This window comes from Crotalus tigris, unplaced genomic scaffold (assembly GCF_016545835.1).
Source record: "Crotalus tigris isolate CLP2741 ecotype Arizona unplaced genomic scaffold, ASM1654583v1 scf7180000023654.2194447, whole genome shotgun sequence".
Lineage (NCBI taxonomy): Eukaryota > Metazoa > Chordata > Lepidosauria > Squamata > Viperidae > Crotalus > Crotalus tigris.
In genome coordinates this window covers 303,840-319,031 of record NW_024100101.1, presented here as the reverse complement: position 1 = coordinate 319,031, position 15,192 = coordinate 303,840, and the positions used below count along the sequence as shown (strand labels likewise).

The 15,192-nt window shown below is 43.5% G+C and overlaps 1 protein-coding gene across 2 annotated transcripts in view; it reads right to left on the bottom strand.

Annotated features, from left to right (window-relative positions):
• LOC120297641 (prosaposin) overlaps window positions 1-14,577 on the bottom strand; it is a 34,980-nt gene extending 20,403 nt beyond the window's left edge. Inside the window, exons 1-3 of one of the 2 annotated variants that reach the window (XM_039320492.1) lie at window positions 14,377-14,577; window positions 10,552-10,688; window positions 697-771 (exon numbers count right to left, since the gene is read on the bottom strand). In XM_039320492.1, coding sequence (XP_039176426.1) covers window positions 697-771; window positions 10,552-10,688; window positions 14,377-14,422 — 258 coding nt within the window. In that variant the 5' untranslated portion in view covers window positions 14,423-14,577. The remainder of the gene's footprint in view (window positions 1-696; window positions 772-10,551; window positions 10,689-14,376) is intronic. The other variant, XM_039320491.1, reaches the window with a different exon arrangement.
• Window positions 14,578-15,192: the final 615 nt, after the last annotated feature.

The window sequence follows — 15,192 nt, the reverse complement described above, 5'->3', positions numbered from 1 at the left end:
CTTCTAGCAATAGGATACATTAAAAGAACAGGCAAGACTGAACATTTTCAACCTTCTTAACATAATTTTGGAAAAAAAATTAAAGGCAGTAATGGGAGCATTTCACCTAAAAGTTGCTTTGCATTCCTATTCTCATCTTTCAAACAGAAAATGTTATGCCCAAACTGGTTATTTTGCCATTAAATTTTGGTTACATGATTTTAACTATATATTACCCATCTCTGTTAGATTCTATACTAGGGGGGATTAGTACTTTCTACAAAAAGTAACATTAAATACACTGTGAAAGTAAGCATAGGCAAAACTTTACAAAGCATCATATAAATATTCAGATGATTTAACTTTTGACATCAGAGGAGAAGCAGAGATAGTTTTGTATGATCAGTCTTTTACTATGCAATGGAAGGATTTAAAGGATTTTTTTATACTGCATATCTGATTAATATCTTTCTAAGGCATGAGCTCATTTTTGTAGCAATATGAAAAAATATAGGCCTAGGAGCTCCCACTAAGAATGAATGCAATCCAACATTGGTATTTTAATATCAAAATACCCCTTCAATTTTAGGAAATACATTCATGGTAAACCTTGGTTGAAGTGCATATTTCAACATAGTGGTAGCCCCATTTTTAGATCCTGCACTTTGCTTCTTGATTAAAAATAATTGGATTTTTTAAAAAGAAAAGAATTCTTACCACTGTATCATTGTTCTTTAAGAGTTTTCCAACCACTCGTACAATTTCTTTGCACAAATCACAGGGAATACTCTCCTGAGGGAAAAAAAAGACCATTTTGATAAATAAAATAACATTTTTAGACAGATAAAGTATAATCTAATGAAAATCCAGTTAAGACACTCCTGCTGCAGATACTACTTAGTGTCAACGCTGCAAATATTGTATATTCCTGCTTTTGACAATATGCAGAATTGTCTGGTAAATATGGGGTTAATAAAGAGCAGAAAGGGCGTTGGGGGTAAAGCGGGAAAGAAAGAGGAAGAAAACATTTGACCTTCACACTAATTGGATAATGTGAGATATGACGGCTAGTTTAGGGAGGGAACATGCTGATAATTTAACTGCTCAGAGGAAGAGAACTTAGATCCTAGCATCCCTCTGTTGTGCCTGTGCCGACATTTTGTAACAATAAAAGACTTTTAAGAAAATAAATGCCTGGAAGTTCTTTGGAATGTTTCATTAGCTGGAACCACAACATCATGCTAGGATCTAAGTGATTTACAGTGTTATTCAAATTCTCTAGCTCATATGCTGTACAAATACATTGTTCCCAACCTTTCTAGGCTAATGCTCCAGATGATATTGAAAATGCTACTTAGTATAATTTTTATTAACGATTTTTAAAAGAAAGATAAGAATAAATGCAACTAATATAAAGTAAGAAAAAGAAAATAAAAAGAAATCAAGGAGAAAGCTAAAAGTGCAAGGAAAGGGAGGGAAAAGGAAAAAAAAGAAAAAGTAATTCAGAATCTTCTTTATAGCAGTTACAAGTACAATGAAAAATTTACCTTTTACTCTATGGTTGCAACATAATTCTCTGCTTTCTATAATTGATCCTATCTAATCATCAAAACCATAAATCATAAGTTCATTTTTCCTATTTTACACAAATAGTCCATATCGGGTGTCCACTATCATCTTTACCAACAATTCCTTCATTATGGATTGTGCCAAAAATGTTCTCATGAGACTGCCTGTTCAGAAAATGATTAGTAGAAAATAAAAAATTGTATTTGAAGGATAAGACATGAGAGTAGAAACAGAGTAGCAAACTGAGGACTAAACATATTTAAGAGCTTATTAATGTTGCACTTGGTAGTTTCCAAATCAAATATTCTGCACACCTTTAAAAAATAAATTCAAAACACAACAATAATCACCAGAAGTTATTATGGTTTTTTTCATTGTCTTGCCAGATAAATCTTGTCTATTTTTTTCATTAGGCAGCTTACTTTGAACTTTGTGGAACTGCAAATTGAGGGACGTAATAAGTATTAATTTCAATAAAACTTCTGACAAAATATTCCACATTGTGATTAATAACCTAATGAAATGGGGTCTAAGCTGCATAATTGTCTCAAGAATGTATAAAAGATGGAATAAATTACATATTCTAAGTATACTGTAGTGTCTTTCTACTATTCTTGTTAACTTCCTGACTTTTTGAATTTCGTACCTTGATTTTTATCTTTATTTGGAATTTAACCTCTTTTTAATTCTGTTCTTAATATATGCTTTTATTCATGTATTGATATGGTTTTATTATGTTGTAAGCTGTGAGAATCATTAGGTGGTATTAGTGGTGTAGAAATAAATAAATAAAAATAAAATAAATAAAACCCCAAAAATAGAACTTCTTATATTGGCACTTACAGGAACTTAGCAATTATGTTGATTGTTGTTTTCTACATACAAGAGCTGATACATATTAATATAAGTGTACCAGCCCTGGCCAGGTTCTCTATGGTACACAACCTGGCAGAAGTTCACAAGTTCTTTAGAAGGATCCCCAGCCTGCAACCTAGTGCTGGGCCACAGCCTGTTCGGAACTGGGCCACAGAAATGGTGGGCGGGCACAGATGTGTGTATGCAGCTGCATTTGTGAAAGCAGCATGTGCACATGAAACCCTAACCCTCACCCCTCCCTCGCCAATCTGCCGAGCCAGAAAGGTTGGAGACCACTGCTTTAGAACAAGTTTTCAGCTGCCTAGATATGTCTCATGTGCTATTTTATGATTGAAGATTGATCTTCAAAGCATGAAACAAGAGCTTGGCTAACAATTAGCAACTATTAGTTGAAAAAAAAAATCACTTATTTTTCTGGCAACTTTCAATCTAGCTGTAGTTTTCCTCCTTTTCGTTTATCTTTATTTTCCTTGGGCCATGAGCAAGCAAAAGTAACATTAAGAATTGAAGATGTAGCTAACCAGCCCAAACTAGGGTCTCAAACAGAGGAACTTAGGAGGGAAGTTGATAAGGGGCATTGACTTACCTGAACGCCTTTTCTCAGCACGGAGATGGATAATCCACGCAGTGGGTTGAGACTGTATTCCTGGCCAATCAGATCAGTCAGCCAAAGTTGCCACGCCCTGTCCTGGACCATGATTCTCCAGTCTTGACTCGAGCGCAGCCACTGACTGACAGTAAGATGTTTTGGCTCCACTAAATATACCCTATTATCCTAGTCTATAAGGATGGGTGTGGATTATCCATCTCCGTGCTGAGAAAAGGCGTTCAGGTAAGTCAACGCCCCTTCTCCAGCACTGGAGATGGATAATCCACGCAGTGGGACATACCAAAGCCTATTGTCCCTTGGGTTGGGGAATAGACTGGTCCCGTGTGTAACTTTGGTCTAGAACCTGCTGGAGAACCCTCCTACCGAAGGAGGCCTCTGCAGAGGAGTACTTGTCGATTTTGTAATGGCGAATGAATGGAGAGGGCGAGGCCCAAGTGGCTGCCCTGCATACCTCTTCAATAGAAGCCTGCATGGCCCATGCTGCTGAGGTGGCAGCACTCCTTGTGGAGTGGGCCGTGATATGCTTGGGGACTTGCAAGGACTCCGCCTGGTATGCCCCAGTGATGCATGCCCTAATCCACCTACCGATGGTAGAGGACAAGACCTTCCGGCCCTATTAGCGGGGTGGAAGGATATGAAAAGCGCTTCCAAGCGTCGGAATTCCGCTGTGCGCGAAATGTAATGTCTTAGTGCCCTTCGTACGTCCAAGGTGTGCCATTGTTGCTCCAGGGGATGAGCTGGGTTTGGACAGAAGTCTGGTAGGACTATTTCCTGTGATCTGTGAAAAAAGGAGTTGACCTTTGGAAAGAATGGTCTATTCTTAGGACTACCTTGTCCCTGTGAAAATGACACAGGTCCTTCCTCGTTGAGAGAGAAGCTAACTCGGATATCCGTCGAGCTGACGTGATAGCTACTAAGAATGCTACCTTATGGGTCAGGTAGCGAATGTCACATGTTTTGAGTGGTTCGAAGGGCGCTCTGGTAAGAGCTTGTAGTATTCGTGGTAGTTCCCACGATGGATACCTGTGCACGGTTGGCGGTCTGATGTTCGCAGCCCCCTTGAGGAAGGATCGTATTAAGGGATGCTTGCCCAAGGATTCACCGGGGCTGGCAGAAAGTATAGTTGAGAGGGCGGCGATTTGCCTGCGCAGCGTGTTTGGCGAGAGGTCCCTCTCTAGGCCATCTAGTAAAAATTCTAGGATCTCGGGAACTGTGATCCCTTCGAGTAACAATTCCTGTTTAGAGCACCATGATTGGAAGCTTCTCCACGTGGCCTCGTAGATACGGTTCGTGGAGGGGCGCCTTGATGCCTGTATGACCCTAATTACACCCTGTGAGCAAGCCCCCTTGGCTAAAATTGACCGTTCAAGAGCCAGACGGCTAGTTGTAGCCATTGTGGCTCTGGGTGGGAGATCTCCCCCTGCTTGAGGGAGATCCTCTCCGGAGGAATCCGCCATGGATTCGTGCGGGAGAGACTCCTCAAGTCTGCGAACCAAGGTCTCCTTGGCCAATAAGGGGCCACAAGGATTACCTCGGCCCTTTCCCGCAGAATCTTGCGTACTACCGCCGGAAGGAGAGGTAAGGGTGGAAACGCGTACAGGAGTCCCCTTGGCCATGGGCTCCGTAACGCGTCCGTCTGCTCTGCTCCCCTGGATGGGAATCGGGAGAAGAAGCGAGTTAGGTGGGCATTGGAAGGAGAGGCAAAAAGGTCCACCTGGGGAAGCCCGAAGCGGTGACAGATCTCCCTGAAGATCCTCGGGTGTAGTTGCCACTCCGAGTGATCTATTGTTGATCTGCTCAACAGATCTGCTTGGATGTTTGCCTCCCCCGATATGTGGTCGGCCTTTATGGAGGCCAGATTTTGTTCCGCCCAGGCCCCCAGTAGGAGGGCCTCGGCCGAGAGCGAGCGAGAGTGTGTGCCCCCCTGACGGTTTATGTGGGCCTTGGCTGTCACGTTGTCCGTCAGGACCAGTACGTGCCTGCCTTTTATGCTGCTGTGAAAATGCCTTAACGCTAGGTGAATAGCCCGTAGCTCGAGCCAGTTTATGTTGTGTCGGAGATCCACCGCTGACCAGCGGCCCTGTGTCCACTTGGTCCCCAAGTGGCCTCCCCAGCCGAATAAGCTCGCATCTGTTGTGACTACTACTCTGTCTGGTTCCCTGAAGGGGGACCCCCTGAGGAGAGCTGGAGATAGCCACCACCTGAGGGAGTGTCGTACTCTCAGAGGTATGCCTACCCTCTTCCGGGATGCACTGATTTGCTGTCTCTGAAACGGGAGCATGAACCACTGCAGTTCTCTTGAGTGCAGCCTTGCCCAAGGAACTATTGCTATGGTCGATATCATCTTCCCTAGCAGCTGGGAGAGGCAGACCAGTGTCACTGACTGACCGCGGCTTACCTGTTTTACAGCTTTCTTTATGCTGCTGAGGCGTTCCCGTGATAGGTACACCTTGCACTCCTATGTGTCTATGACCGCTCCCAGATGGAGTATTCTCGTAGTTGGGGTTAGATGGCTCTTTGGAAAGTTCACCGAGAAGCCGTGGTCCTGCAGCAGTTTTATCACTAACTTTAGGTCCGCCCGAGACTGCTGGGCGGACGATGACTGGATTAGAATATCGTCCAGGTAGCACTGGACTCTGACTGGTACGTTTCTTAGGTGTGCTGCCAGAACCGCCAGAATCTTGGTGAACACCCTGGGCGCTGACGACAGGCCGAATGGAAGTGCCCTGTATTGAAAATGGTGCCCCCTGTAGGCAAACCGTAGAAAACGGCGGTGAGCCAGAGAGATAGGGATGTGCAAGTATGCCTCCGTGAGGTCGATCGATGCCAGAAAATCCCCTTTCCTTACGCTTCCAAGGATGGAGCGTAGTGTCTGCATTTTGAATTTGCGGTATTTTATGTAGAAATTTAGCCTTTTTAAATCCAGAACGGCTCTCCAACCCCCCGAGGGTTTTGGGACCACGAAGAGGATAGAATAAAACCCCTGGTCTCTCTGGTTCATAGGCACCGGCTCTACGGCCCGTATGTTTAGAAGGTGCTGAACGGCCTCGTTCATGAGCCTTCTCTTTGTTGGGTTTGTGGGACAGGGGCACGGGCGGAAGCGGTTCGGGGGCTTTGAGAGAAATTCTAGAGATAGACCATGACGTATGGTGTTCCTGACCCATACGTCCGTGGTGGTCTCTTCCCACTGGGGAGCAAACCCTGCTAGTCTGCCCCCTATGGGAAGGTCTGGGTGGGAGTCATCTGGTACGGCGGAAGGGGCGGTTGCTCCCCCGAAAGGGCTGTCTTCCCTGCGTTTGCCTATGTCTTGTGTTCTGTCTGTCCCCCTGTCTTTCCCTATCCTGTCTAGCTTGGACGGGTTGGGAATTTTGAAAGTAGTTGACCCTGGCTTCCGTACGAAAGGATTGTTTCCTTCCCCAGGAGCCGGGTCTCTTGTCCTGCCTTTTAAGCATGTGTTTAAGGACCTTGCGCTTGTCCTTGTTCTCTGTCAGGTATGGCGTTAGTGCCTCACCAAACAGCTTTGCCCCTTGGTACGGAGCCGAAGCCAATTTCCACTTGGATTTGGTATCCGCCTGCCAGTTCTTTAGCCAGAGGATGCGCCTGCTCGTGTTGTTTGCCGCCATTGCCTTGGCTGAAAACCTGGTCGCTAAAAGTGTCGCGTCCGATGCATATTCCGTGGCCACTACCATTTTGCTGAGTTCCTGGTGAGTGCGTATATCCTCCATGGGAACCCGGCCCTGTAACTCACGGAGCCAACAAAATGTGGCTCTGGTGAAAAAGGACGTGGAGGTAGTCGCCCTGGTAGCCCAAGCTATTGCCTGGTGCGTTCTCCTGTAGTTGGACTCACTCTTTCGGTCCTCGGCTTTAAGAGCCTCAGCAAAATCTCCTGATATGGCCGTGTCCGATATCAGGGGACCTATGGGTTCGTCCACCACCGGCACCTCCAATGTTCCCTCTAGCTCCCTTGCTACGTTAAATAGCTTCCTCTCCGCATTGCTAGGAAGCGGTAGGGAGGTTGGCGCTGCCCAGTTTCCTTATTGTGTTTAGGAACATGGTCGGGCATGGTATGCGGTGTTGAGTGGTTACCTTTTCGGCGAACGTCGGCTCAGCCTCCGTGTCAACTGTGACAGGCTCCGCTGGTGTCCCATGCCCCAGATGGGCTGTGGCCTCAGCCTTGCGCAGAATGGTAACAAAAAGAGAAGGGTTAAACAGGCCGCTGAAGGACGGCCCTTGAGGTGAGGTGTCCTCCTCTTCCTCAGACATTTGAATCCCTTGTGACGTACCTGGCTGGTCCAGGTAATCTTCCTCGGAAACCGACGAGTCTGTGGAGGGAATGATTGCTTCTTCCATTCTCCACTAACGCCGGGCCGCGATAGGGGGGACCCAGGTAGTAGGAGAGCTCCAACTTTGAGTAAGGACAGGCGCACTACTGGGGGCGTCTGGAACTCAGGAGCAGACTCTGCAAAATTGTCAGAGTTAGTCACTGTGCACGGATAAGAACAGGCACGCTAATGGGAATGCCTGGAACCCGGCTTGACTATGGTGGGTAAGGACAGGCACGCGACTGGGGATGCCTGGAACCCACCACTAAATCCAGAAGCGTACGGGCCACTAATGGGGGACCCGAAGTCCGGAAGGAGCCAAAGGCAACTAAACACAGTTAGCTATGAAAGGTTCTTATTTACTTTAGATTGAAGACACCAAGTCCTGGAACCCGCAGCTATGTGTCTTTGAATGTCTCTGAATGAATAATAGATGCTTTAGTACCCCAGTACTGCTTGCCTATTAATTCACTCCAGCGGCTGAACCTATGTTTCACATGGAGCCTTAGATCCCGTTTGGACAAAAATATGGCCGCCGCTGCCAGGAGACTACTGCGCATGTGTTAAAAGGAGCAGGAGATTATTGCGCCTGTACTAAAAAGGCTGCCTGTGCCACGTGCGGTTGTAACAAAGAGCCGCGCGTGCTCCCAGCTGTGCAGACAATGGCGCCTCGTTTAAAAATCCTGAGCAGCCTGGTGAGTGAAAGAGACTGCTCTTTCGCATGCCAGCTGTTTCCCTTAATCAATCTCCCTCCCAGCATGCGTCCCCTTTGTCCTCCGCTCCCCTCGCTAATTGCCTGCCTTTCTGTTTTTCTTTCTTTCTTTTTAACGCGAGGGGTTGCACGAGCCTCCCCATTTGTTTAAGGCGGCTGCCGGCTGCTGGAAAGTGGTTGGGGTTTGGGTTAGGGAGGGGAGTTAGGGATTTCCCCCTTTTAAGTGGGGGTGGTTTCCCCTGTAGGGAATCTGACTTCCTGAGTCTTACAATTTAGCCAGGAAATTTTTGAGTAATCAATTAAATTGAATTAAATTATCTCTAATTAACTTTTAAACTAAGCAATTTCAGCTACTAGAAGAAATCCCCCCCAATGGAAAGGAACTATACCTGCCCAGGAGCCAAAGTTGTAGGTCTTTCTGTATGGCCAGATCAGTCAAGACTGGAGAATCATGGTCCAGGACAGGGCGTGGCAACTTTGGCTGACTGATCTGATTGGCCAGGAATACAGTCTCAACCCACTGCGTGGATTATCCATCTCCAGTGCTGGAGAAACAAGAGGCAAATGCCCTTTCCTAAACACAGAAGAGCATTCACTCAAAGATTTGATAAATGCCTTTAAACTGATCAGGGCAGATCCCAAAACATCTTTTATAAGGAATGCAAGCCCTTATGGGCTGGAATAACAGCAAACACTATCCTCTGTTTCTTTTACAAAAACTACCACAAATCTATTGGACAATTCGTGCTGCATCAATCTGACCAGAGAAATTCTGTATCAGTCTACTGCTAAAAAATAAAAAAAACTATTTTTATTACATATAATATTGCAAAATTCGGTGTGGTAGCCATTTGGGCCATTTCCATGAACTGTTCACTGATCACAATATAATTCTTGTCTGCCCATGTCTTTTTGTAAATGACTATGTGTGCAAGTCTGTACAGCCAAAAGATTTGGCTGCATTCTTCAGTAAGCAATTTGATTTTTTCTATGTTTTCCCATTAAATCTTCCGTATCCGTTTGATTCCAGTACAGAAGCTCTGATTAGTTACAATTATTTTGTATTAGATTTTACACACTGTATTTTATTAGTTCTTATAGAAGTTATGCTACAATTTTATTTTCTTATAAAATTCAAAGTATAATATTGTACATAACTATATTAGTAATATTAAGTTTCCTGAACTGTCAAACACCTGCAATCTTGTATTCCCATAGTTTGATGTCAGAAATTATGGAAATAATTAACCTATGGACTGGATGCTGATGTTGAGGACCACAAACACTTCAATGGAGAACTCTGCTTTAAAAATAGGGGAGAAATGTTATACTGAAAACTAAGGGCAGAATCTGAAATACAGATAGTCCTCATTTAGCAAGTACATTTGGGACCAGAAAATTGGTTGTTAAATGAAGCAATCACTAAGTGACTCTACATCTCTGTTTACAATCTTACTGCAGCTAATCTTTGCTTTACAAACCTGAAAAAGTTACAAAGGGTAAGGGTTAGTTGCAAGGTTACTTTTTCATCACCACTGCAACTATGATTAGTTGCAAAATGAGGCAGTCACTTAACAAGGATGACTTATGTCCATCAATAAAACTATATCTTGATAGTTCAAGAAGGATCAGATTCTTTAGCTGAGGTGCTTTCATCTCTGCTGAAGATGAAATTAAACCCAGAAAATCTTTTGTATCAAAAACTAAGGAGTACTTTCATCTTCACCATTAATGATACTTTTAATTTATGGATTAAAGAACCGGAAAAGCCGTAACAGAACAACAGTGGTCACAGATCTTTAAAAAATGTCAAATTGATTTTACTGAATTTAAGATTCAAGTTAATTCTATTCTGTTCGAGTCTTCTTCTTGATACCCCAAAGAATTTATCTGAAAGGATGGGTGTCGGATTTTCTTGCTTACAATGAAAAAAAACTACAATACTTGGAATAGTATTTTAGCATACATACATAAGCACAATGATGAGGAACCCTTTCATATTAAATATGTTTCATTGTATCTCAAAGTTTTAGAATCTATTTTTGAGGAATTATGGCTACACTGAGTGTGGGTTATTACAGGTAGTCCTCAACTTGTGATAACTGAGCACAGAATCTCAATCATTGAGCAAAGCAACACTTAAGCAAGATGTCATGTGACTGATTCAAATGCAACCCTGGCACTCTTGGTTGTAGTTGTTAAACAATGACACAGATCATTAAGCATACTTCCAGGGAGGAGTGTGGGGTGACAGAGGAAGGTTTAGAAAAATTCAAGTAGGATTTTCAGCCCCTGAAGAAAAGATGTTCCTGTGTTTATTCCACCCACCGGAGGCACCCTGCACTGCTGACCTTATCTGCCTACCAACTCACTGCTTGAGTTTCTTACCAACATTCAGCTCCTGTCTACATGCAGAAGAAAACTTCTTTCGCAAGCTGCAAAAACAGAGCTGTAATCATCAGAAACGCAATAAAATAACTTACCACAGTAGGCTTGTTCCACACATTTTGCTGACAATGTTTAACTGCTTTGCAATCAGATGCAGTTCGCAAATTCTGGCACCATACCTCTGCACCTTTTGCACAGTCTTTCTTCAAAAGCAGGGGAGTTGTCAAAGCAACTGAAAATAAATGCATTAGAATGCATTAGATCATGCATGTCCAATCTTTTGGCCGCATATAAAATATACAATACAGTTAATTTATATATAAAAAAATAAAGTGTGCTATTTTTTTTTTTAAATTACAATTTTGTGGGGTTGCATTAGTAGCTGTCCAGCGCCGCAGGTTGGACACGCCTACATTACATTTCATTACAGTTTCATGCTATTTTTTTTTTACTAGGCTTAAATATAACATAACTTTTTCTTGTAAATAATAAGATGAATAAAAATGGTATGGACACTATTTTTGGCACTTCTTAGAAGTTAAAAAGAGATTATTCTATTTTAGTGATCTTTCAAGAAGACTTTTTAATTAGTGCCATAGGTGACTTCAAATCAGTCAATCATTCAGCCTATCAGGAGAAAAATATTCAATCAGCCATTTTGGGTGGCTGGATAAGAGAAAGAAAAGAAGAAAGATGTCTGGGGAGAAAAGGAGAAGGTGATAGCCAACAATAGTAGAGGCTGCAAAATGATTATCAACGAGTTTCATGTTCCTGCAACTATGGCTATTAATATTATCAAGCAATTTAAGGTCCATGGAACCATAACTAACCTCCCTAGATGGGGCTGCAAGAGGAAAATTGATCCCAGGTTGAACAGAATAGTCAGACTAATAACAGACATTACTAGTAGTCATAGTCATACTAATAATAGAGATATTATCAAGTCATATTATCTGTTGCCATCTGATTGAAAGTGGCATCCATGGTAGAAGACTCCACTTCTGAAAGACAGACATAAAAGAAGCCATTCTGGAGTTTGCTAAAATATAAATTGACAAGTCACAGTACTTCTTGGACAATGTCCTCTGGACAGATAAAACGTTTTGGGTAAATTACAGTAGCTCTATGTTCACAGAAGAAAAAAACAATGCTTTTAAAAGAAAATAACACCATCCCTACTGTGTAATATAGAAAAGTGCTATAATGTTATGGGCTTGCCTTGCTGCTTCCAGCACTGAGTGCTTTAAATCTGTGTAAGACACAACAAAATCATAAGCTTAGCCAGGAATTTTGGATCAAAACATAATAGCCACTGTTAGAAAGCTCTCTGTCACGGGTATGTGCCTTCCAACAGGATAAACGACTCAAAACATAAAAAAATGGTTGAAAAGCAAACATTGGACTGTTCTAAATTCACCTGCTACAAGTCCTAATCTGAATCTAACAGAACATCTAGGGAAAAATCTGAAACTCACAGTTGGGAGAAGAAATAAGTTTAGGACAAGTGGAGTAATTTGCTCAAGATGAATGGAACAAATTGCCAATTGAGAAGTGTAAGACTTTTATTCAGAGCTACAGAAAGTATGTGGTTGTCTCAAAAGGGTGTGCTGCAAAAATATTAGGTTGGGAATACCAATAATTATGCCCATTCCATGTTCATTTGTTATTTACAAGAGTATGTTAAGTCATACATGAAAAGATTGGTGGTGTCTGCTCTGTGAAGTATAGAAGAATGGTGGATTCTGTTTATTTGGGTCAGTGTCAACATACTGCTTAGCAAATTGGAATTCTTTGGGGAAAAATAGGATGAGTACTAACATGTTTGGCTATATCTGTTGCCACTCCAACCATAACTGAACAGTTACAGGTCAATAGCCAGCATGATACAATTAAAGAATCTCTTAACAATAACAAAGAACTAATCAAGTTGAATTCCAGGATGTTTTTTCCCCAGTATTTGCAATCGACAAATCTAAGCTTAAAGACAAAAAAAAAAAAAAAAGACATACTGCCAGTAAGGATATCTTGTATTTCTATGGACATGAGAAAATGTATTGGCTTATATTCATTAGGAACATGTTAATCTTGCTCAAAATGGGTAAAATATGTAGGTAGTTAATATGAGGAATAGCATGTGTTGTGTTTTTTAAGTAAGAAAATAAATTGAGAGCAAAAGCCAACTGCATTAAAACAGTTTTTGTTCTTTTTCTGTTCCTTCCATTCAATCAAGCCCAATTCTTAAGAGACTGCCTGGGCAAGCCTCTGCAGTTTTCTTGGCAGGGTTTTTCAGAAGAGCCTTTTTCCTAGGGCTGAAAGTGATCAGTCCAAGGTCATCCAGCAGGCTTTGTGCCTAAGGCAGGACTAAAACTCACTATTTCCCAGTTTCTAGCCCGATACCTTAACCACTACAGCAAACTGACTCTCAAGTGGTTCATTATATTTTACTAAATACTATAAGCCTAGCTGAATTTTTAAAAAACATGATTAAGCAGTTCAGCTTTTCCTTGGAGTGTACTCCAGGACTAACCAGATTCATACAACCATGGAGTTTACTGAATGACTTTAGGCTTGTTAACTCTCTCAACCTATCTCACAGAATTGTTGTGGGTGATATAATTAAGGGATAGAAGTGCAATCATTTAGCTTTCATCACCTTTAAGTCGCTGGATTAGAACACCTCCAAGGTCCCTTCCAGCTCTATTCTATTCCTATTCAATACACTTATCCTCCCCACCCTTTTGGTTGTCAATATGTCAAAACGGAATAAAATTCCATATAGCAACAATTCAAATGCCATCAATTCCCAACTTCAGTGCTATACAGTACTCCATATTCTGCTCTGCCACATATTTTATTTAGAATATTTTTACATTAGCTTTCATTGGAAAAACTGCACTAACACCAAGAAACAATTTGTAGAGGATTGAGTAAAACAATTCCTCAGCTGTTATGTGGCTGACAAAGACTATCCACCTATTGGGTAAACTCAGTATCTTCCTCATTTACAGTAGATCCCTTCTTACCTACAGGAAAAAAAATATCCTAAAGAAGAGGTGAACAACCAACAAACTCCACAATTTTGCCTTAAAAGAACACAGGGAAGTTGGGTACTCAGGATATAAATTACAACAGAGAACCAACGCCCTTGTTCAGAAGCTGCTGAGTGATAAAACCGCAAAAGTGAGACAAAGAAACTGACAAAAGCCATCAACAGCCAGCTATGCAATTTCTTCACCCTCCCCCACACACACACACTACACCACCCATGGTTATTGGGGTAATTGCTATCCCAGAGCTAAATTTTTGACACTATTCTAATTTAGGCAGGGGGATTTTTAAATTAAAGAGCGGAGAGAAAGAAAATTAATGGCCCCAAGAGGAAGACAAGTTAAGGGGGCAGGAAAGCCTAGGATTTCAGTCGCGATGCGGAAGGAGGGCAGCTCCTGGTACTAAGGAAAGGGTCGTTAGCAAGGCGACGCCCTCTCTCTCCCTCAGGTAAACAAGAACACCGCCCAGCCAAGCCCTGGGACTCCAGCGAAGGCAGGCTCAAAGGACCGGCAGCCCAGTTTCTGCGTGTGGCCAGGAAGGATTGGGCGCTTTTCCGGCCCGGTGCCCTCCGGCCGGCAATCCCCACACTCCCAGCCCAAGTCCGGCTGAGGGTCATCGAGTGGCTCCCCTTATCTGGGGGTCCCAAGGCACTGAAAGCCGGGCCGCAGGAGAGCGACTGGCCGAGTTTTGGGGCGCCTAATTCTGCGAAGGCCCAGGCCGTGGAAACAGAGCTTCGTCTCAGCCATAACGGGCCTTTTCCCCTCAGGCCAGCGCGGCTTAAGCACCAGACCCAACCCTCCACGGCGTCCACCCTGGTCCCGCCTGGGGCTGCCATCGGAAACCGAAAAAGGGCGCGGCCTGACCGCGCTTACCCGCTGCCAGCGAGCAGAGGAAGAGGAGGAAAGCGAAACGCCGCATTGTGAACGCCTCTCGTCAGAAGTTTCGCCGCCTGCAATGCGGGAGCAATCAGCTGATAGCCGCTTTTATACCCTGACGCTCCGGGGACACAGCTACTGCGCGTGCGCCGTGGTGGATTGGCGATCGAGGGAGAAGCCGGCCCTCCAAAGCATTGTGGTTGTTGCGCAAGCTTAGTGGCGAGAAAGGGGAGGAAAGCGCGACTGTCCCTTCTCCCTCTCTCGAAATTTTCACGATGTGCGCTTGCGCGTTTGTTATCTTCTTTCAGTTTCCCCCATTCCAGCCTATCTGTTGACACTGACTCATCTAAACCTTCGGGGGGGAGGGGGGGGAGGATTTGACTGGAAAGAGCCAAACGCGAAGTTACGAGACTGCAAACCGGCAGGTTGATCCAAAGCGAGCCAGCTTGGAAAGACGATTATAAATATTTAAACCTCTTGCTTGTTTATTAGCTGCTCGATTTTAGGGATGCTGCTTGCCCTGCAGCCTTTCAACCTCGGTTTGTCTAGGCTAGGATTTACAATCCCCATCATCCTTGCCCCATTATTCTTTAAAATAAATGTAAAAGCAGTTTTAAAAGTGTGCATGCCTAATAATGGAATCTACAGTGAAACTAAACTTGGGAACGACTAGACTAGCGGTTCTCAACCTGTGGTTGGGACCCCATTTGGGGGTCAAACGACCATTTCACGGGAGTTGCGGAACAACGCAGTCCACCATTTTTCCCCCCTTAGCTGTGCGACTTCCTTTTATTCTATTGGCTTTTGAAAGCC